At 47.6% G+C, this 21,310-nt stretch overlaps 1 protein-coding gene across 3 annotated transcripts in view; it reads right to left on the reverse strand.

The window, feature by feature from the left end:
- PIEZO1 (piezo type mechanosensitive ion channel component 1 (Er blood group)) overlaps positions 1-21,310 on the reverse strand; it is a 240,675-nt gene that overhangs the window by 22,661 nt on the left and 196,704 nt on the right. For 2 of the 3 annotated variants that reach the window (XM_075325894.1, XM_075325892.1), the window contains exons 18-33: positions 19,979-20,139; positions 18,277-18,453; positions 17,953-18,078; positions 16,390-16,590; positions 16,042-16,246; positions 15,838-15,942; positions 14,508-14,661; positions 12,469-12,712; positions 12,234-12,330; positions 11,678-11,846; positions 9,142-9,231; positions 8,004-8,080; positions 6,235-6,312; positions 3,849-3,949; positions 3,345-3,474; positions 511-588 (exon numbers count right to left, since the gene is read on the reverse strand). In XM_075325894.1, the coding sequence (XP_075182009.1) occupies positions 511-588; positions 3,345-3,474; positions 3,849-3,949; positions 6,235-6,312; positions 8,004-8,080; positions 9,142-9,231; positions 11,678-11,846; positions 12,234-12,330; positions 12,469-12,712; positions 14,508-14,661; positions 15,838-15,942; positions 16,042-16,246; positions 16,390-16,590; positions 17,953-18,078; positions 18,277-18,453; positions 19,979-20,139 (2,193 nt within the window). The remainder of the gene's footprint in view (positions 1-510; positions 589-3,344; positions 3,475-3,848; positions 3,950-6,234; positions 6,313-8,003; positions 8,081-9,141; positions 9,232-11,677; positions 11,847-12,233; positions 12,331-12,468; positions 12,713-14,507; positions 14,662-15,837; positions 15,943-16,041; positions 16,247-16,389; positions 16,591-17,952; positions 18,079-18,276; positions 18,454-19,978; positions 20,140-21,310) is intronic. The other variant, XM_075325893.1, reaches the window with a different exon arrangement.

Below are 21,310 nucleotides of genomic sequence, written 5' to 3' on the forward strand. Positions count from 1 at the left end.
CGTCCCAGGTCACCGAAGTAGTACAGTATCACAGTGTGTGTACGCTGTGGTACGTTCCACAAACACAGATCCTCGATGTGTTCCACCGCAGGTCCTTGCGTTCCATAGCGTCCCAGGTCACCGAAGTAGTACAGTATCACCGGGTGTGTGTGTTGTGGTGCATTCCACCGCAGGTCCTTGCGTTCCGCAGCATCCCAGTCTGGTGAGTGCGATTGTGGGGACTTATTTCTTTTGGGGGTGTCTGCTTTCTATAATAAAATGTCCTGCAGTATTCTTTAACTTTAGCTGCATGGACACTTCAGTATCGAACCACAACTAGGTTTTATTTTCAGGGTAGGGCTTAAACTTAAGCAGTCCTTAAAAATGGCCAAAAAGTCCAGCTAGGGCTTTTTTTTTTTGGGGGGGGGGGGGGGCACGATAGATTAGGAATCCGCTATAGATAGAGACCTAAAACCCAAATTCTAAGAGTTACGAGATACCACAGACATCACAGTGTCACGTCCTGCTCACCGTGCTCCTCATCCAGAACCGCTTCCTCTCCAGCTTCAATCGGTGGCTCCTCCTGGTTCTCATTTGTGGACTCTCCTGCTTAAAGCCAAAAACAGGAAAACTATAGATGAGACAGGTTTCAAAGAAAATTGAGAAAATTGTAAATGTTGCACTTTTAAAACTCTTCACAACCAGAGCAGTAAATAGGGACAGACATTGTGGTGGTGAACGAGAAGGAAACTTAGGCCTCATTCAAATCTTCTTTTTTTTCCCCTCGACCGTAAAAGAAAAAAAAATGGACCAATTTCTAACAATGATCTGGATAAAAAAAAAAAAAAAAAAATAAGATTCCTCGCTGGGGGTTCGATCACTGGGATCCTCAACAATCCAGCGAATGCAGCTCTAAAGGGTCCAATCTGAATGCAGCAGGCATTGGAGCGTGCGCACATCCTTTCCATTCATTCTTAGTGGGAGTGCCCAAGACAGAGCACAATGCCGGTCTATCTCCAGCGGTCCCATTGAAAGTGAATGGAGTAGAGGCACAAATTATCTATCATGCTTCATTCAGCTGAGAATCTTTAGAGCCCTATTTTCAGGATTAGTGGGTGTACCAGCAGTCAGACCTCACCTCCCCCACAATCAGAAAGTTATCATATAGTACAAGTATAAATTGAGACAACGTGTGGTGGCCCTTGAGAGAGGATCATGAAACGCGCGTCGGTCCTGGACCGAAGACTACTGGATCCTGCTTATCGTGTCAAAGGGTATGTAATGTGATCACTATGTGTACCTTAATACAAACATCCTTGATTATCCACTAATTATATTGTGTGCACTACGGGATGATATGGGTCACAATGAATATAACCCTTTGACCATAAGCAGGACTCTATTAGGATACTAGGTTTGTGGGAGAAAGGATAAGGTTTTTTTTACCCAACCTGTTCTTTTACTCTCCCCCTGACTATGACAGATATTTGATACTGATTTAGTCATCCGGTCCCCACCTTGATGAGATTTACTTCCTCCTTGATATTGTCTCTTGGCTTTATTGTGTACAATTATCATACTGTGTAACAGAGTGGTCTTTACACTGATATGTGTCTGTATGTTAAATACTTAAATAAAATATTGGATTTATTATACTCCATTGTGTGTTCTCACATAATTGTTATCTCTGCAGGAGTTGATCCTATTTTCTATTTTTGAGTATGGGGGAATTTATGAGCACTAGCAAATTTATAACGGTTTCAATATGCTTTCCCCTATTTGTTCCATGAATATTGTGTTCATAAATATAAATTAACATATAGGGTTTAGAGACTATTCACGAGCTTAGAAACTTGGCACAAGTCTACGGACCGGAGAAGCTTGGCACAAGTCTACGGACCGGAGAAGCTTGGCACAAGTCTACGGACCGGAGAAGCTTGGCACAAGTCTACGAACCGGAGAAGCTTGGCACAAGTCTACGGACCGGAGAAGCTTGGCACAAGTCTACGGACCGGAGAAGCTTGGCACAAGTCTACGGACCGGAGAAGCTTGGCACAAGTCTACGGACCGGAGAAGCTTGGCACAAGTCTACGGACCGGAGAACCTTGGCACAAGTCTACGGACTGGAGAAACCTGGCAAAAATTTATGGACCAGAGAAACTTGGCACAATTAAGGGAATGGTTGGGGTGATCAGTCTGTACATTTGCAACTCGGTGGAGGGTACCAAGCGTCACACTCTCAATTATCTAATTTTGACGCTCTTTCCTAAGGGTGGCTTTACACGATGCAACATCGCTAGCTGATGCTAGCGATGGCAAGCGTGATAGCACCCGCCCCTGTCGTTATGCCGATATTTGGTGATCGCTGCCGCAGCGAACATTATTGCTACGGCAGCGTCACACGCACTTACCTGGTCGGCGTCGTCGCTGTGACTGCCGAATAATCCCTCCCTCAAGGGGGAGGTGCGTTCGGCATCACAGCGACATCACTAAGCGGCCGGCCAATCAAAGTGGAGGAGCAGAGATGAGCGGGACGAACATCCCGCCCACCTTCTTCCTTCCTCATTGCTGGCGTGTGGCAGGTAAGGAGAAGTTCCTCGTTCCTGCAGCGTCACACGTAGCGATGTGTGCTGCCGCAGGAACGACGAACAACTTCGCCCAAGCGACAGAAGCGATAATTGGGAGCGGACCCCCATGTCAACAAGGAGCGATTTTGGACGTTTTTGCAACGATCCAAAATCGCTCCTAGGAGTCACACACGAGATCGCTACAGCGGCCGGAAGTGCGTCACAAAATCCGTGACCCCCAACAAGATCGCTGTAGCGATCTCGTAGGGCGTAAAGCCCGCTTAAGGATTAGGGCATAAGCTTAATTCCTAAGGATAACTCCTGTAGCCTAAATCTTTCTTCATCTTTTAACAGCCGTCAGCTCCATCTCGAGCCATGGTGACTTGATGGCTGAATGCTCTAAAAGAAGATTGATCTTCTGCAGCCTATATAGGTCCACCAGGGTCTTCTCCACCATTTTCTTGATTGTATCAAGCCATTGGGTTGCTGGTCTTCCTCGTCGCCTTGTTCCGTCTATTCTTCCGACCATGATGTCCGGCACCAGTTAGATGTGTCCAAAGTAGCCAAGTCATACCTTGGTGATCCTTCCTCTGAGTGACATGTCTTGTTTGATTTGTTCCAAAATTTGTTTCTTCTTCTCGCCATCCATGGTATTGATAAAATCCTTCTCCAGCACCACATTTCGACGGCGTTGATTCTTCCTCTGCCTAAAATCACCGATCTCTTATGTGGGGGTCCTAGAAGTCTTTGCCTCCCATTTATGTAAGTAAATAGGGTACAAATAAATCGTACGGATACCTTTATCCTCTACCGATGCGCCTTTCTTCACCACTTGTCGCATCTTCTCTGCTTCCATCCTTTGCCTGTGCTGTCTTTTTCTTTCTTTCAGTGCCGTCTTGGCATTGGTGACCCAGGCCTGATAAGCCAACTAAAATATACAAGTGTTTGTAGAAGTATACAGGTCAGCGAGAGCCTAAAAGATGAGGAAACATTCACAAACATACAAGGGAACATGCTAAAAATTACTAACTGACTGGGCATACAGTTGTCTTGGCTCAGGAGCTGCACCGTATTAATGGTGCACCAAACCCATATTGGCATCACCAGTGAACACCCCCGGTTGTCTGCCAAGCTGTGGCCACGGGCTTATTCTGCTCCATATTTATTACCTTGGCATTCATTTAGAAAAATGGAAGATGGAGGCAGTAATCCTTCGGGAGAAGTATAACTAAAAGAGTGGAACGGCTAATTTTGGACCGATATTTTTACCGGCAAAATACTTGTGTCTGAACCTGGTCCTACCTGAAAGGCGCTCTGCTTGGGTGGTCTCTGCTCCTCCAGTCCAGACTCCTCATCTTCCTCACTGTCCGACTCAAACAAGTAATAATCTCCTGAGTGCAGAACTGTCAGGGACACAAATAACACATATGTGGGAAATAAGTATTGGCCTAAATGTGCCTTTTTGATTTTCGGCTTCATTTTAAAAAGCGCTATTTCCATTGTTAAATGGATCCAAACGTTTACTTACGGATCTCATTAAAATGTAATTTTTCCAACTTTTAAAAGGTACAAGCTTTTAAACGACACTATTTTTTTGCTGTCGAAAAGCAACCGAAAACTGCACGTAATGTAACAGTAATGTGAACAGAGCCTAAACACTACAGGACAGCACCCATTGGCTAACTACTTTGTTACCGGTAAATATTTTTGCCCATCTTCAATTTTTCTGCACCCCAGCTCCTACGTTTTCATGCGTTGTTGACTCCCTTGGCCTTTTTTTTCCATGTAGAAGGACTGGTTTTGGCCACAATTCTTCCATGATGAGCACTTCTGGCCAGACTTTTCAGAACAGTAGATGTATCTGGTCTAACGGGTTACTGTCGGTACTGAGCTGATGGCACTGCTGGACATTACCCAATTTGCAAGGGAAATAACCATAATATTTGTTTCATCTGCTGCACTAAGTTTCCTTGGCCAATTCCTGAATCTACGGTTCTCAATGTTGCCTATATCTTGGTGTGCCTTCAAAGGAGCCTAAAAAACTACAGGACAGCACCCATCGGCTAACAAACTACTTTTTGTAACAATTGTCTGCAATTTTTTTTCGCACCCCAGTTACTATTTTTTCATGCATAGTTGAGTCAATTGGCCTTGTTTCCATGTAGAAGATCTTGTTTTGGCCACAATTCTTCCATGATGCCCACTTCTGGACAGACGTCTCCAAACAATAGATGGTGTAACTGGTCCCACTGATTACTGCGAGTTCTGAGCTGATGGCACTGCTGGACATCACACGATTTTGAAGAGAAGTAACCATGATAATTGTTTCATCTGCTGCACTAAGTTTCCAAGGCCGATTACCGAGTCTACAGTCTAACTTTGCCCTTTCCGTGGCACTCCTTTAAAAAGAGCTAGAACCACACATCTTGAGCCCCCAGACCCTGGAAGAGACCTTGCTGATGCAGTACAATGATCAAGTGTCTTGTCAATGGTGTATTAGCCATGACCTGAAACTGTCTTCCACAACCTCACCCAATTTTAAGCCTCCAACACAGCAATTTCTGGTTCAGTTAATGACTTTGTTTCCAACCACTTCTGGCCAGACTTTACCAAACAGTAAATGGTCTCACTAATTACAGCCAGTGCTGCGCTGATGGCACTGCTGGTCATCACCCAATTTAGAAGGGAAGTAACCATGATGTTTGTTTAATCTGCTGCACTAGGTTTCCTTGACAGATTCCCGAGTCAATGATCCTCAATGCTGACTATATCTTGGTGTATCTTCAAAAGAGTTTGAACGCTGGAAAAGATCTTCCTGATGCAGTATAACTATCTTGTGTCTTGTCAATAGTGTATTACCCATGACCTGGAACAGTCTTCCACAACCTCACCCAATTTTAAGCCTCCTACGCAGCAGTTTCTGTTTCAGTTAATGCCCATTTCAAACCACTTCTGGCCAGACTTTTCCAAACAGTAAATGTATCTGGTCTCACTGGTTACTGCCAAGACTGAGCTGCTGGACTTCACCCGATTTAGAAGCAAAGTAACCATGTTTGTTTCATCTGCTGCACTATGTTTTTATGTCTACAGTCTTCAATGTTGCCTATATCTTGTTGTGCCTTCAAAAGGCCTTGAACCTGACTTGAACCCTGGAAGACACCTTGCTGATGCAGTATAACTACCTTATGTCTTGTCAATAGTGTATTACTCATGACTTGTCACTGTCTTCCACAACCTCACCCAATTTTAACCCTCCCACGCAAGCAGTTTCTGTTCCAGGTAATGATTGTTTCAACCTATATTTGAAAACAGATGATCTTGTCACCTTTTTAGTATAATTGGATACAGATACCAGATTATAATCCTATAAAATCCCTGACTTTGTGCGAGTCTATGTAGAAGAATGGATGCTAAAAACGTTTCCACAGTGCTGTTTCTAAAGTCACAAGTCTGGTTTTGCAATACTTGGCCTTAAAAGAGGACAATAAACTGAAAGACAAGATATAAGAAGAAGTCACATGCTAGCATGTGATGCTGTGATTTAATCTCAAGCAGATTTATCATAGTGTATGGTTAAATCAGATATAACAAATTTTGTTGGGTTCTTTACATCTGTTTTTTTTTTTTTACACATATTATACTTTCACAAGGTTCCTAGTGTATCACCTTGTCTTGTCCCTATAACTACCTGAAGCATGATCTAACCATGGGCGGCTCCAGTGAATCTTCTTTTTGGATGAGGCCTTCTTACCACCGTCCTCTCCACCTAGAAAATAACCAAAACAACAATAACATCAGGATGTTGCTCATATGTCACCAGCAGATTTAGACGACCTGATATATATACAAAAAAAAACAAAAAAACACTCAATTTCCGCACGTGTCAAAAGCTTAATCCAACGCCATTTATTGGTACTAGTGTATTGATTGACATCACAGAGGACAGTGAACGTTCTTGAAAGCTCGGCTGTATTCTCACAACTTTAAACTGAAGTTTCCGGAGCATGCAACATGGGGAAAGGTAATTCGGCTTCACCGCAGATAGTGTAGCCTATATGTGCCACCCCTGCAGCGGACCGAACCACTCGGATCCGGGGGTGGTGATTATTCGTGGCTCGAGGGTCTCCGGACCCGGGGGCTAGGGTCCACACTCAAATGGAAAAGGGGGTATTTACAGGGGAGGTATAGTTTGTGACACCACCCGTGGTGTACAGTAATTGGGAGTACTGCCGCTGCCATTGGGAGTACCCGGGCTGATGGAGTGGGGTAGCCAGATGACGTTACCCTCCACGGGTAGGGATAGGCCCTGGGACACTGGATGTAGATGCGGGGATACAGTGCAGGGGTCAGTCAGGTACTCACTCAGCAATGAAGCAGATGCTGACAACAGGGTAAACCCAAGTCTCTGAACACTGTTGCCCCTCGAGGGGAGCTCGTCCGGGTCCCTTCCCCTGCAGCACTGCCTGGTGGTCCGTAACCTGCCTCCTGGCACAAAAGTTTAGATTGTCCGTTGTGGCCCGGTAGCTTGGAGCTTTCTGGGCCCTGCTCCCCACTGTGGCTAAGAGAAGGAGCCTGCTCTCAGGAGCTCACGCTTGGGATTTCAGTGGGTCGCTTGCTAGGAAAGCCCTATCCTCCTCGTTGAACTAGTGCCTCCGATCTCAGAGCTTCGTGGGAACAGTCCATAAAGGCTCTGTCCGCCACAGGTTAATTGCTGGGTCGCCTGAAGCTTCTCCCTGACCTAGGGTCCGTGTACCCCGACGTGCCTTCGGTCCCGAACCAGTGATAGGACCAAGCTGCTGACCTTCCTCCTTGACGGGTTCCAGGCACCTAGCCTCAATCCCCTGCGATCGGGGGTCCGATCCCTCTAGGTCCAGACCACTGTCTGCAACCTAGTTTACTTCTCCCCTGGGAGCTTCAACTCCCAGCTTCCTCAGAGCTCCTCACAGCTCGAGGGCTCCCACTGAACTGACTTGACACCTCCCAGCTCCCTGCCTGACCCCTAGGTGGGCGGCCCTATTCCTGCTTAAGCAGCCCACTGGTGTGCCTCACAGGTGTGGTGCAAGGTGTATCTAGGATTTGTGAATGCTGGTGGAGGCAGTACTGCAGGATGGAGACCCAGAACCATGGGGGGTTGAATACTACACGGGGAGGGCAGATTGTGCAGAACCCTGTGATGACCCGAATAGTCCAGGGCGTCACATATCTCTAGTGATGGCAGTCAATGAAGATCGGCACAGACCGGACACAACTCCTGACCCGAATGTGCTGTTCTCATAGGCAAGGTCGGTCAGGATACCTGCGACCGGAAGGTGCATTGTGGTTCGGTCTTAGACCCCTGTACATGGATGAATGAGGGCTAAAGACATCGAAATTACCATTTACTGAGAAACACTATGTGTAGGCGTGAATATCTACCAAAAACACACATACAACACAATGCCACCTCGCTGATTGTACCTGCACTTTCCTGCTCCGTTTCACTTTGTTTCCTTCCTTGATGATAACGCTCCTGTTTGGCTCGAATTCTTTCCATCCTGTAGAGAACAATTGACGTCCATTAGTCACTAAAATCTACTGGTGATTAGACCTTCTAAATAAAAAAAGAAACCGTAATTAATGCCACTATATATAAAAAAAAAAAAAAGAGAGAGAGAAAGAGAGAGAGAAAGAGAGAGAAAGAGAGAGAGAAAGAGAGAGAGAAAGAGAGAGAAAGAGAGAAAGAAAGAGAAAGAAAGAGAGAAAGAAAGAGTAAGAAAGAGAAAGAGAGAGAAAGAAAGAGAAAGAGAAAGAAAGCGAGAGAAAGCGAGAGAGAAAGAAAGAGAAAGAAAGAAAGAAAGAGAGAAAGAAAGAGAGAAAGAGAGAGAGAAAGAGAGAGAGAAAGAGAGAGAGAAAGAGAGAGAGAAAGAGAGAGAGAAAGAGAGAGAGAGAGAAAGAAAGAAAGAAAAAGAAAGAAAGAGAGAGAAAGAAAGAGAGAAAGAAAGAAAGAGAAAGAAAGAACAAGAGAGAAAGAGAGAGAGAGAGAGAGAAAGAGAAAGAAAAAGAAAGAAAGAGAGAAAGAGAAAAAAAGAAAGAGAAAGAAAGAAAGAGAAAGAAAAGAAAGAGAAAGAAATAGAGAAAGAAAGAAAGAAAGAAAGAGAGAGAGACACACACACAGACAGATATAATATATATATATTATATGTATATGTGTATATACATACACACACTATATAAGGGCTTAATAGCGCTTTTTAAAAAAGGTAGCTGACGATAAATATGAAAATCTTCTGCTGACCAATTATGCAATTCATGGATGGGCAATGTCAGAGTGGGGCACGTGGTTGTAGAAAGGCATTAAAATCTTAGAACAGATGGATAAAAATGGTCAAAAAGGAACAAAAAAAAAATCCTTTGCCCATAGTGACCAATCACTGAACAGCTCTCATTTCTTCCAGTGTTCAAAAAAAAATAAATAAAAGCTGCTCTGTGATTGGATGCTGTGGGTGACAGGGACAGTTTTATAAGTCTTCCCTCCTACCCAAATCGAAAAGGTAAAAAACAGCTCATCCTTCGCCCATATCATTGTATATCAGGGCTTGATATTGTGGTCACTTACTGTTTCTTGAGCTGACCAAGTGATCGTCTCTCGGTGTCCTGGCGGAAATCCATGTTTTTCCTTATACTGGCCATGAAAAGCTCAAATCCCCTACAAAGAATAAAGGTTTTCTACATTAACAATGCATATTAGATATACAAAAGGTGCGTGTATGTACAATTGTATTTACATATTCACACACACAGTATGTATGTATACATATGAGAGCGACACAGACAGAGCGAGCGAGAGCGACACAGACAGAGCGAGCGAGAGCGACACAGACAGAGCGAGCGAGAGCGACACAGACAGAGCGAGCGAGAGCGACACAGACAGAGCGAGCGAGAGCGACACAGACAGAGCGAGCGAGAGCGACACAGACAGAGCGAGCGAGAGCGACACAGACAGAGCGAGCGAGAGCGACACAGACAGAGCGAGCGACACAGACACAGCGAGCGAGAGCGACACAGCGAGCGAGAGCGACACAGCGAGCGAGAGCGACACAGCGAGCGAGAGCGACACAGCGAGCGAGAGCGACACAGCGAGCGAGAGCGACACAGCGAGCGAGAGCGACACAGCGAGCGAGAGCGACACAGCGAGCGAGAGCGACACAGCGAGCGAGAGCGACACAGACACAGCGAGCGAGAGCGACACAGACACAGCGAGCGAGAGCGACACAGACACAGCGAGCGAGAGCGACACAGACACAGCGAGCGAGAGCGACACAGACACAGCGAGCGAGAGCGACACAGACACAGCGAGCGAGAGCGACACAGACAGAGCGAGCGAGAGCGACACAGACAGAGCGAGCGAGAGCGACACAGACAGAGCGAGCGAGAGCGACACAGACAGAGCGAGCGAGAGCGACACAGACAGAGCGAGCGAGAGCGACACAGACAGAGCGAGCGAGAGCGACACAGACAGAGCGAGCGAGAGCGACACAGACAGAGCGAGCGAGAGCGACACAGACAGAGCGAGCGAGAGCGACACAGACAGAGCGAGCGAGAGCGACACAGACAGAGCGAGCGAGAGCGACACAGACAGAGCGAGCGAGAGCGACACAGACAGAGCGAGCGAGAGCGACACAGACAGAGCGAGCGAGAGCGACACAGACAGAGCGAGCGAGAGCGACACAGACAGAGCGAGCGAGAGCGACACAGACAGAGCGAGCGAGAGCGACACAGACAGAGCGAGCGAGAGCGACACAGACAGAGCGAGCGAGAGCGACACAGAGAGCGAGCGAGAGCGACACAGACAGAGCGAGCGAGAGCGACACAGACAGAGCGAGCGAGAGCGACACAGACAGAGCGAGCGAGAGCGACACAGACAGAGCGAGCGAGAGCGACAGAGACAGAGACAGAGCGAGCGAGAGCGACAGAGACAGAGCGAGCGAGAGCGACAGAGACAGAGCGAGCGAGAGCGACAGAGACAGAGCGAGCGAGAGCGACAGAGACAGAGCGAGCGAGAGCGACAGAGACAGAGCGAGCGAGAGCGACAGAGACAGAGCGAGCGAGAGCGACAGAGACAGAGCGAGCGAGAGCGACAGAGACAGAGCGAGCGAGAGCGACAGAGACAGAGCGAGCGAGAGCGACAGAGACAGAGCGAGCGAGAGCGACAGAGACAGAGCGAGCGAGAGCGACAGAGACAGAGCGAGCGAGAGCGACAGAGACAGAGCGAGCGAGAGCGACAGAGACAGAGCGAGCGAGAGCGACAGAGACAGAGCGAGCGAGAGCGACAGAGACAGAGCGAGCGAGAGCGACAGAGACAGAGCGAGCGAGAGCGACAGAGACAGAGCGAGCGAGAGCGACAGAGACAGAGCGAGCGAGCGCGACAGAGCGAGCGAGAGCGACAGAGACAGAGCGAGCGAGAGCGACAGAGACAGAGCGAGCGAGCGCGACAGAGACAGAGCGAGCGAGCGCGACAGAGCGAGCGAGAGCGACAGAGACAGAGCGAGCGAGAGCGACAGAGACAGAGCGAGCGAGAGCGACAGAGACAGAGCGAGCGAGAGCGACAGAGACAGAGCGAGCGAGAGCGACAGAGACAGAGCGAGCGAGCGCGACAGAGCGAGCGAGAGCGACAGAGACAGAACGAGCGAGCGCGATAGAGACAGAGCGAGCGAGCGCGACAGAGACAGAGCGAGCGAGCGCGACAGATTATACATACACACATACATATATATATATATATATATATATATACACATACATACATACATACATACATACATATATATATACATACATACATACATACACACACACACACATACATATATATACACATACATACACATACATACATATACATATTATGTATACACACATACATACACACACATACACACACACACACATTATATATATTATATACACACACACACACACACACACACACACACACATACATATATACATACACACACATACACACACACACACACACACACACATACATACACACACACACACACACACACACAAAGCTTTCTGCAGTTTGATTTTTATTGTTATCGGTATGGATGCAGGTTTTTATAAATCCCCACTTCTTGGTATCAGACCTGGAGGCCTGCTGGGAGGAAGCACGGAGGTCGGAGACAACGTGCAAGAAGTAGGAGCTGAGGAAGACTCTTCTCTGCAGAAGAAGGAAGAAAAAGCAGATGCTGTCCCAGATGATGCCGGCCTCTTCCACAGGCAGTGGGCAGACGTGACCTTTGTCGATTTCCCTGGCTGGAGACAGAAATAAGGGGCTAGTAAATGGCCAATCATACAGTATGATGACAAAACAATGGCCGGGGAATGTTCTTTCTGGTTGCCTGTACCTGAATTAATCTATACTTTGTACCTGCACTGAATTACAGATCACAGCTCTGCAGAATACACAGCTACAGCCCCATACTAATCACTGTCAGAGCTCGCTTTAGTGATTTGCTTTTTAGCAATCATTACTCTATTAAGCTTTTAGAAATGCATCTGGTGAATCCATTTGCACCGAGCAGAATTTTGAATGCTGCTCTGGAGTATAATGCAGACAATTCACCACAATTCCAATCAAATTAGGTCTCAATTCTAAGCTCCGGGCTTAATAATGTCTTGATCTGGCTCGGCGATACTCACGATTGTAGTAACCCTTCACGGTGCATACCAAACTGAACAACTGTATTACCCAGCAAAAGTTATTCTGCATTTGATGGACGAAGACACAAGACAAAAGCTGGAAAAGAAGAGGCGAGAGTCACTGACCGGTCTGCTCGGAGAAATCAAGAAGGCAAAATGCCTATTGAACATTTTAGAGCAGTTGCTGACTTGTTGCCCATTGTACAACCCTTTCCGGGTAAAGGCTTATTCTTACCGATAACAGATTCTTGGACAGTATGACGGTGATGTTATAGATGATCAGACAGTCCCATAGCACCAGCCTGGCCTTCACCGGCTTCTGGAGGAGCGCCATCCCGAAGAGTAAGAGGTAGAAGCAGGACATCAGGTAACCAAGTCCAAAAACGCTGATTCGAGTGGCTCCGGTGATGAACACAATGGCCAAGACGAACCAGAAGAGGTAACGGAAAACCACCACCTTCAGCATGTCCAGATAGGACCTGGAATAGGAATTATTAGGACTCCCTTTACCGATATATTATAGAGGAAGGAGGCTGACTTTATTCCACCTTGTGTCTAATAATGCTAATTTACATGAAGAATAATGGGCCCCACATAGTCCTCCATACAGTATAATGTGCCTCACATAGCCCTACATACAGAATAATGGCCCACATAGCCCTCCATGCAGACTAATGGGCCCCACATAGCCCTCCATGCAGACTAATGGGCCCCACATAGCCCTCCATGCAGACTAATGGGCCCCACATAGCCCTCCATACAGACTAATAGGCCCCACATAGCCCTCCATACAGACTAATGGTCCCCACATAGCCCTCCATACAGACTAATGGGCCCCACATAGCCCTCCATACAGACTAATGGTCCCCACATAGCCCTCCATACAGAATAATGGGCCCCACATAGCCCGCCATACAGACTAATGGGCCCCCGCATAGCCCTCCATACAGCATAATGGGCCTCACATAGCCCTCCATATAGAATAACGTGCCCCACATAGTCCTCCATACAGAATAATGGGCCCCACATAGCCCTCCATACAGAATAATGGACCTCACATAGCCCTCCATACAGAATAATGGGCCCCACATAGCCCTCCATACAGACTAATGGGCCCTCGCATAGCCCTCCATACAGCATAATGGGCCTCACATAGCCCTCCATATAGAATAACGTGCCCCACATAGTCCTCCATACAGAATAATGGGCCCCACATAGCCCTCCATACAGAATAATGGACCTCACATAGCCCTCCATACAGAATAATGGGCCCCACATAGCCCTCCATACAGACTAATGGGCCCTCGCATAGCCCTCCATACAGCATAATGGGCCTCACATAGCCCTCCATATAGAATAACGTGCCCCACATAGTCCTCCATACAGAATAATGGGCCCCACATAGCCCTCCATACAGAATAATGGACCTCACATAGCCCTCCATACAGAATAATGGGCCCCACATAGCCCTCCATACAGACTAATGGGCCCCACACAGCCCTCCATACAGACTAATGGGCCCCACATAGCCCTCCATACAGAATAATGGGCCCCACATAGCCCTCCATACAGACTAATGGGCCCCACATAGCCCTCCATACAGAATAATGGGCCCCACATAGCCCTCCATACAGAATAATGGGCCCCACATAGCCCTCCATACAGAATAATGGGCCCCACATAGTCCTCCATACAGACTAATGGGCCCCACATAGCCCTCCATACAGACTAATGGGCCCCACATAGCCCTCCATACAGACTAATGGGCCCCACATAGCCCTCCATACAGACTAATGGGCCCCACATAGCCCTCCATACAGAATAATGGGCCCCACATAGCCCTCCATACAGACTAATAGGCCCATAGCCCTCCATACAGCATAATGGGCCTCACATAGCCCTCCATATAGAATAATGGCCCCACATAGCCGTCCATACAGAATAATGGGCCCTCGCATAGCCCTCCATACAGCATAATGGGCCCCACATAGCCCTCCATACAGCATAATGGGCCTCACATAGCCCTCCATATAGAATAATGGCCCCACATAGCCGTCCATACAGAATAATGGGCCCTCGCATAGCCCTCCATACAGAATAATGAGCCCCACATAGCCCTCCATACAGCATAATGGGCCTCACATAGCCCTCCATACAGAATAATGGTCATTTTTGTCACACACTGCCCCCCATTGGCTCTTACAGCATGGAAAACAGAAAATGCACCCTTTGCACAGAGTATTGGATTCATGGATGACAGTTTTAGGATCTCACCGACAGTTGATGAAGTTTGGGGCCAAGTTGGGCCTGGCCCCGGGGAATTCTATCTGCTCGCTGTTCTCCCCGGCCACGGTGTACCACTCCTCCTTCTTTTCGTTAACAAACACTTTCCACTGTTGGGACACACAAAGCAGCAGGAGAAAGTCACCTGTAATAGAAGAAAAGGTAGAGGGTCAACAAGAACAAAAAAAAGGATAGAGAAGACTTCTTGACCTGGATGATGAAAGGGACAACAGAAATTGGCAGAACTTCAAGGACCTGTGGCATCCCCTGTTTTATTGGCTTGTACGCCGAATACTCAAAGCTGACTTTGAAGTGGAGCGATACTCAGGTTACAAAGAGGGGTGTCCTGCTGATTTCCTAAATACACATCAGCTGGACATGGTCGGTCTTCTAAACGGATGAAGCGAATATTGAACGCACAAAGTGGAGAAAGCGAGGACAAAGGGATTGAAGGAGAAAAAACAAACAATCTGAATCATGTGCAACTATTTTCTGGAAATAGGCAAAAATCTTATCAAATCAACATTTGTGGCATATTGTTGGATATACAGTAGTAATGAGCGGGCACTACCATGCTCAGGTGCTCAGTACTTGTAACTAGTGATGAGCGAGCACAACCATGCTCAGGTTCTCAGTACTGGTAACTAGTGATGAGCGGGCACTACCATGCTCAGGTGCTCAGTACTCGTAACTAGTGATGAGCGGGCACTACCATGCTCAGGTGCTCAGTACTGGTAACTAGTGATGAGTGGGCACTACCATGCTCAGGTGCTCAGTACTTGTAACTAGTGATGAGCGAGCACAACCATGCTCAGGTGCTCAGTACTGGTAACTAGTGATGAGCGGGCACTACCATGCTCAGGTGCTCAGTACTGGTAACTAGTGATGAGCGGGCACTACCATGCTCAGGTGCTCAGTACTTGTAACTTGTGTTACCAAGCACCTGAGCATGGTAGTGCCTGCTCATCACTAGTTATGAGTACTGAGCACCCGAGCATGGTAGTGCCCGCTCATCACTAGTTACGAGTACTGAGCACCAGAGCATGGTAGTGCTCACTCATCACTAGTTACGGGTACAGAGCACCCGAGCATGGTAGTGGCCGCTCATCACTAGTTACGAGTACAGAGCACCCGAGCATGGTAGTGGCCGCTCATCACTAGTTACGAGTACAGAGCACCTGAGCATGGTAGTGCCCGCTCATCACTAGTTACGAGTACTGAGCACCTGAGCATGGTAGTGCCCGCTCAGCACTAGTTACGAGTACTGAGCATGTGGATAAGCGATAATGTCTTTTCTTACGCGCTCAGTGACATAACTTACTGATCAGGTTGGTGGCATTAGGAGGAGTGAAGAAGTCTGGAAGATACATCCATTTGATCAAAGCAGAGTTCATGGGAACAAATTTGTCCCATCTCCAGGGATATTCTGTTACGGCAAACATAAAAAGGACATGTTAACGACTTCTATAGGAGATCGATGATTTATGATGGAGGGAATTGTGCTTGAGGGCAGGACCGCACTTACCTATGCAGAGCACTGGCGGCATACCCAGACAAATCAGGTACTGCCAGAGGAGGAAGAATATGAGAAACAAGCAGTACTTAGGCCACACTTTTGCTATCTTCGCTCTCTGTCGCCGGGTCAAGATTACAATCAGCCAGCAACCGTGGAAGATAACCATGAAGTTCATACGCTGGCCGATTACATTCACGCTTAAGAGGAAGCAGATCTGAGATTGCAAAGAAAACGATACGAGATAAGTAAATGGAGAAAGAAAAAAAAAATAGTCATGAGACTGAGCTGCAATAAGGCACAGCCGGGACACAGTTTACAGAGTTGTGTCTGGTGAACAATCTGAGCGGTGCGCCTTACCTCCAGGCCAAACTTATAGAAGAAATAGTTGATAAAATATTTGATGCAGTTGAGAAGACTCTGATCGAGATGTTCTCGCCAAACTTCGGGGAACACAGTCTGGTTGCGCGGAACCTCCAGCTGGTAGCGCTTACGATAAAAGGTTTGATGGCGGTACACGATGGCCTCAAACGTCAGCAAGACAAGGATCTGCAAATGATTCTGTGGATAAAACAATATGTATCAGACATCTCAAGTTTTGTGTATGTCTTGGAGTATCAGCGGTGATCCAAGGTGGAGCCCCCCCCCAAAATTTTTCAATCCTTCGGTGATACAACCAAAAGGAGAAATTAAGCATTTCTTAGATTTCTATGAAATCAAATGTGCCGTCTGTGTAAGTCTGGGTTCAGACGAAGGAGTGCATGACTTTCATTGTTCCGCGTGATATCCGTTTTGCGCGTGGGCTGAAAACCCGGTGGTTGGAACGTTGCCTCCATGCTAGGTTCTCCGGAGATGTCCCCCACTTGGGGTTCTTGCTACAGGATCTTCATTTATTACTGGGTTAATCAAGTATACAAAAATCATCACCTATACCAGGGGTCGGGAACCTTTTTGGCTTAGAGAGCCATGAACGCTACATATTTTAAAATGTAATTCCACGAGAGCCATACTCACCAGGGGGGAGCGGCGGTTGTGGAGCAGCTCAGAAAATCCCAGGAGGCTGGATGGGTGATGCTGGGGGCACGGAGGAGGGGGTGTCGCGACTCAAGAGGATCAGTGTGTGGAGGGTCGGCGATACTGCTGCGGGCGCCAATGATCTGCCGGTGGGCTGCTTTAAATCTCCCGCAGTTGACGAGATTGACTTCAAGAAAATGGCTGCGGCATGTGCAGATTGATGCGATGGACTTCAATAAAATGGCCGCAAAGTCCTATCTTCACATGTTTCGCCTCTGTGGCCATTTTCCGGAAGTCGATCTGGTAAACTGCAGCAGATTTAAAGCCGCCCACAGATTAATAGTGCCCGCCGAGCCGATACCCCACGAGCCCGCAGTATCACTGATCCTGGGCCACCACTGCTGCCCCGGTAAGCCATATGCTGTTTGTAAGACGTACCCCCATTTTTCCCCCAGTTTTGGGAAAGTGTGTTTTACAAACCAGAAGATTTGTCTGCGAGCCAGATACGGCGATCAAAAGAACTACATCTGGCTCACGAGCCATAGGTTCCCAACCCCTGACCTATACACTGATTAGGTTACAATTTTTGGATTGGTAAGGGTCTCACCATGGATTGTCAAAATGAGACACTTATATACCTTGTGCCCTCGGGGACAATGGATATACAGACAGAAAAGGGGCCCCTGTGCAAGAACAATATATGGGCCCTTTGCAGCCCAAGAACTCGTAAAAATGCAAAATTGCACCTGCTTTGGAGGTAGAAATGGGCCCCGTGACCCCCTAGGCTGCATCAATGTCCACCTCTGAATGGCTAAGCGATAGTTTTGGACCATGGCAATAAATGGAGACATGTAATTAGAACAGGATTTTAAGACAAAAAACAACAAATGTTTTATTAGGGAAGGGTACCTGAATGTATCCCAAGTTAGGATGACCTTTGCGGATCCCAAACCAATTTGCGGGATCAACTGGTCCACGGTATAACGCAGAATCTTGGATCTCTTCCTCCAGGAGATTGGTGCCGTTAGGAAGTGGCTAAAAGATTAAAAAATGAAAAAAAGACCAGTTTAGAAAACCAATAAGATTACGAGTCAAACCCTAAATAAGAGCCAGTGTTGGAAGGGATCGGAGTGATCATTTGAGCTCAGTTCAGGATCTCTATACGTCTCGACAATTAATCTTGGCAGAAAGATATAACCACTGAACAACGCGGCTCCGCCATCTTGGACTCACCTGTGAGCAGTTCACAGAGTAGTCCTCAGGGTTGACGATGGTGAGCTGATACAGCATCTTACACACAATGATGATGGCTGTCCAGATGGTGCAGAGGCAAGAAGCCATGTGGTGGAAACGCGAAAACGGAACCGCGAATGCCCACAAGATCACAAAGAGGAAATTCATGACAGTCACCTAAGGAAAGGAGACGTTTAGGGGTTTTGTCATTCGTAATAATACAGAAGCACCCGGTATTTATATACTATAAGGCTATGTGCACACGTTGCTTTTTTGTGTGCTTCTTTTCCGCACACACACAAAAGAAAAACAACATGTTTTGGCAGGAAAAAAAGTAGCTGAAAAAAGTTGTATTTTTTATTGTGCCTACGCGTTTTTCCACTTGTAGTTTTTCCGGCTTTTTGTCCGTTTGTTTGAGCCATAGCGATTGCGGGGGTTCATGCATTGTACCCCCACGATCGCCGCAAGATATCTAGCTGATCTGACAGCCGGGACGCATTGATAGCAGCATTTAGGGGTTTACATTGCCAGGAGCGGAGCTGGTACTATTACGGGCTGTTCAGGCATTGTACTCCCACGATCGCCGCCGGGTCTCCACCTGATGTTACAGCCGGGACGCATTGATCGCAGCATTCAGGGGTGTAGATTACCGGGAGCAGAGCTGGTACCACTGCGGGCAGTCCAGTCACTGTACTCCCACGATCGCCGCCGGGTCTCCAGCTGATGTTACAGCCGGGACGCATTGATCGCAGCATTCAGGGGTGTAGATTACCGGGAGCGGAGCTGGTACCACTGTGGGCAGTCCAGGCATTGTACTCCCACGATCGCCGCCGGGTCTCCAGCTGATGTTACAGCCGGGACACATTGATCGCAGTATTCAGGGGTGTAGATTACCGGGAGCGGAGCTGGTACCACTGCGGGCAGTCCAGTCACTGTACTCCCACGATCGCCGCTGGGTCTTCAGCTGATGTTACAGCCGGTACTCTGCTCTCACTGCCCAGAGTGGTCCCCACGCCGCGTCCGGTAATTTAACCTCCTGTATGCTGCGATCAATGCGATTCAACTTTAACTGCCGGAAGCGGAGCGGGAACCACTCCGGGCAGTGAGAGCTGTAACATCCATAAACATTAGGACCCTGCTGTAACATCAGCCGGAGTCCCTGCGGTGATGGTGGGGGTACACATCCTGAACTGCCCACAGTGGTCCCAGCTCCGCTCCTGGCAACGTAACCCCCTGAATGCTCCGATAAATGCCATTCGGCTTTAACTACCAGAAGCAGAGCGGAGACCACTCCGGGGAGTGAGAGCTGTAACATCAGCCGGAGACCCTGCGATGATCGTGGGGGTACACAGCCTCAACTGCCCAGAGTGGTCCCAGCTCCGCTCCTGGCAACGTAACCCCCTGAATGCTCCGATAAATGCCATCCGGCTTTAACTACCAGAAGCAGAGCGGGGACCACTCCGGGCAGTGACAGCTGGTTACAAGCTATATCATCAGCCAGAGATCTGACCTAAGGCGCCTGAACCCCCTTGATCGCCATGACTTAAAATCAAAAAAATTAAGCAGGAAAAAAAATGCAATTAAAAAAAATAAAATAAAATAATAAATGTGCGTTTTTTTGCGAAAACATACACATAAAAAAGCAAGGTGGGCACATAGCCTAATAATAAAGGATTATTATTTTTTGCTTATCTCTCCTCACCTCCTGCAGGGCCACCCAAACACTGTACAGGGCTACCAGCTTCATCACATGGAGCTCAAGCAGCCGCCACAGGAAGACTTGCACCTGGTGAAGAAGCTCCGAGAACTTGTAGCAGAGCACCGTGAGACGCTGCGCCACCAAATCCCACTTGCTGAGAGTCACTAGAGGGGATGGTTAGAATATAAAGTCAATTACTGAGCCTAGTCACATTGATATCAAGTTTTATTTCCATAGTATTCAGCACCGGCATTACACACCCAGTCTATGGGGCACCGTACGGCAAAGAGCTGTATTCCGGACTCGTTATTCTAGAAAGTCACTTTTTCTGCCTCATTGACAGTCACTGCTCCTACCCATCATTGATCCAGAGTTACCATTTCCTAAATGTATACCTAAAGCTAGAATGCAGAGGAGTATTGTTGGTAGGGCACGCAGAACAGGTTACGTCCGTGCACAATTTAGATGAACGTTTTAATGGGAGCGTGCAACAAACAAGTCGGATCTATGGAGGAGTCTCACCGTTGTGCACAACGCTCCTTTTAGGGTCCTAAGAACCCGGATCCAAATGGCAGATCTGTATTTGGGATACAATCTTTCATAGGCCTCGATCAGTATTTAGTGAGTTGTTTTACATCGGTTTTTGAAAGCCAAAAACGGGAATGGAACAGAGGAAAAAGTATAATAGAAAGACATTATCGCTTAGGTTTTTCCTCCCAAAGAGCAAAGTAGCATCCGGATTCCATAACCTTGTAGGTGGGTTGAGTCACCAAGTCTGTTTATTCTGTAAAGCCCCCATATGCCACCCTGGATAGCTGACGGGCAAACAATGATTTGGGTGATTGATCGGACGGCAGCTATCTCGCCAGATTCCTCCGTACACAGAAGCGCCCTCTCAGTAGAATGCTCCTGTGTTGTCTATGAGAGAACCACTAAGACACTTTCGGTGGCGGATTATCGCTAAGAAAATGGTGGGTGGTTCCCATCCTCAATAGTCTGTTGTCTACGAGAGAGTCGTCAAGACGTCTCTGGTGGCGGATTATCTGCAGGAATATAGTGGGTGGCTCCCATCCCCATTAGCCTGTTGTCTACGAGAGAGGCGCCAAGACGTCTCTGGTGGCGGATTATCTCAACACTAATGGTGTGGAACCACCCACCATTTTCTTTATCTATGAGAGAGCCGCCAAGACATCTCTGGTGGCGGATTATCGCCAAGAAAGTGGTGGGTGACTCCCATCCCCATTAGTCTGTCCATGAGAGAGCCATCAAGACGTCTCTGGTGGCGAATTATCTCCAAGAAAATGGTAGGTGGTCCCATGCACATCAGTCTGTTGT

Source organism: Anomaloglossus baeobatrachus, chromosome 10 (genome assembly GCF_048569485.1).
Source record: "Anomaloglossus baeobatrachus isolate aAnoBae1 chromosome 10, aAnoBae1.hap1, whole genome shotgun sequence".
In the NCBI taxonomy this organism is placed as follows: Eukaryota; Metazoa; Chordata; class Amphibia; order Anura; family Aromobatidae; genus Anomaloglossus; species Anomaloglossus baeobatrachus.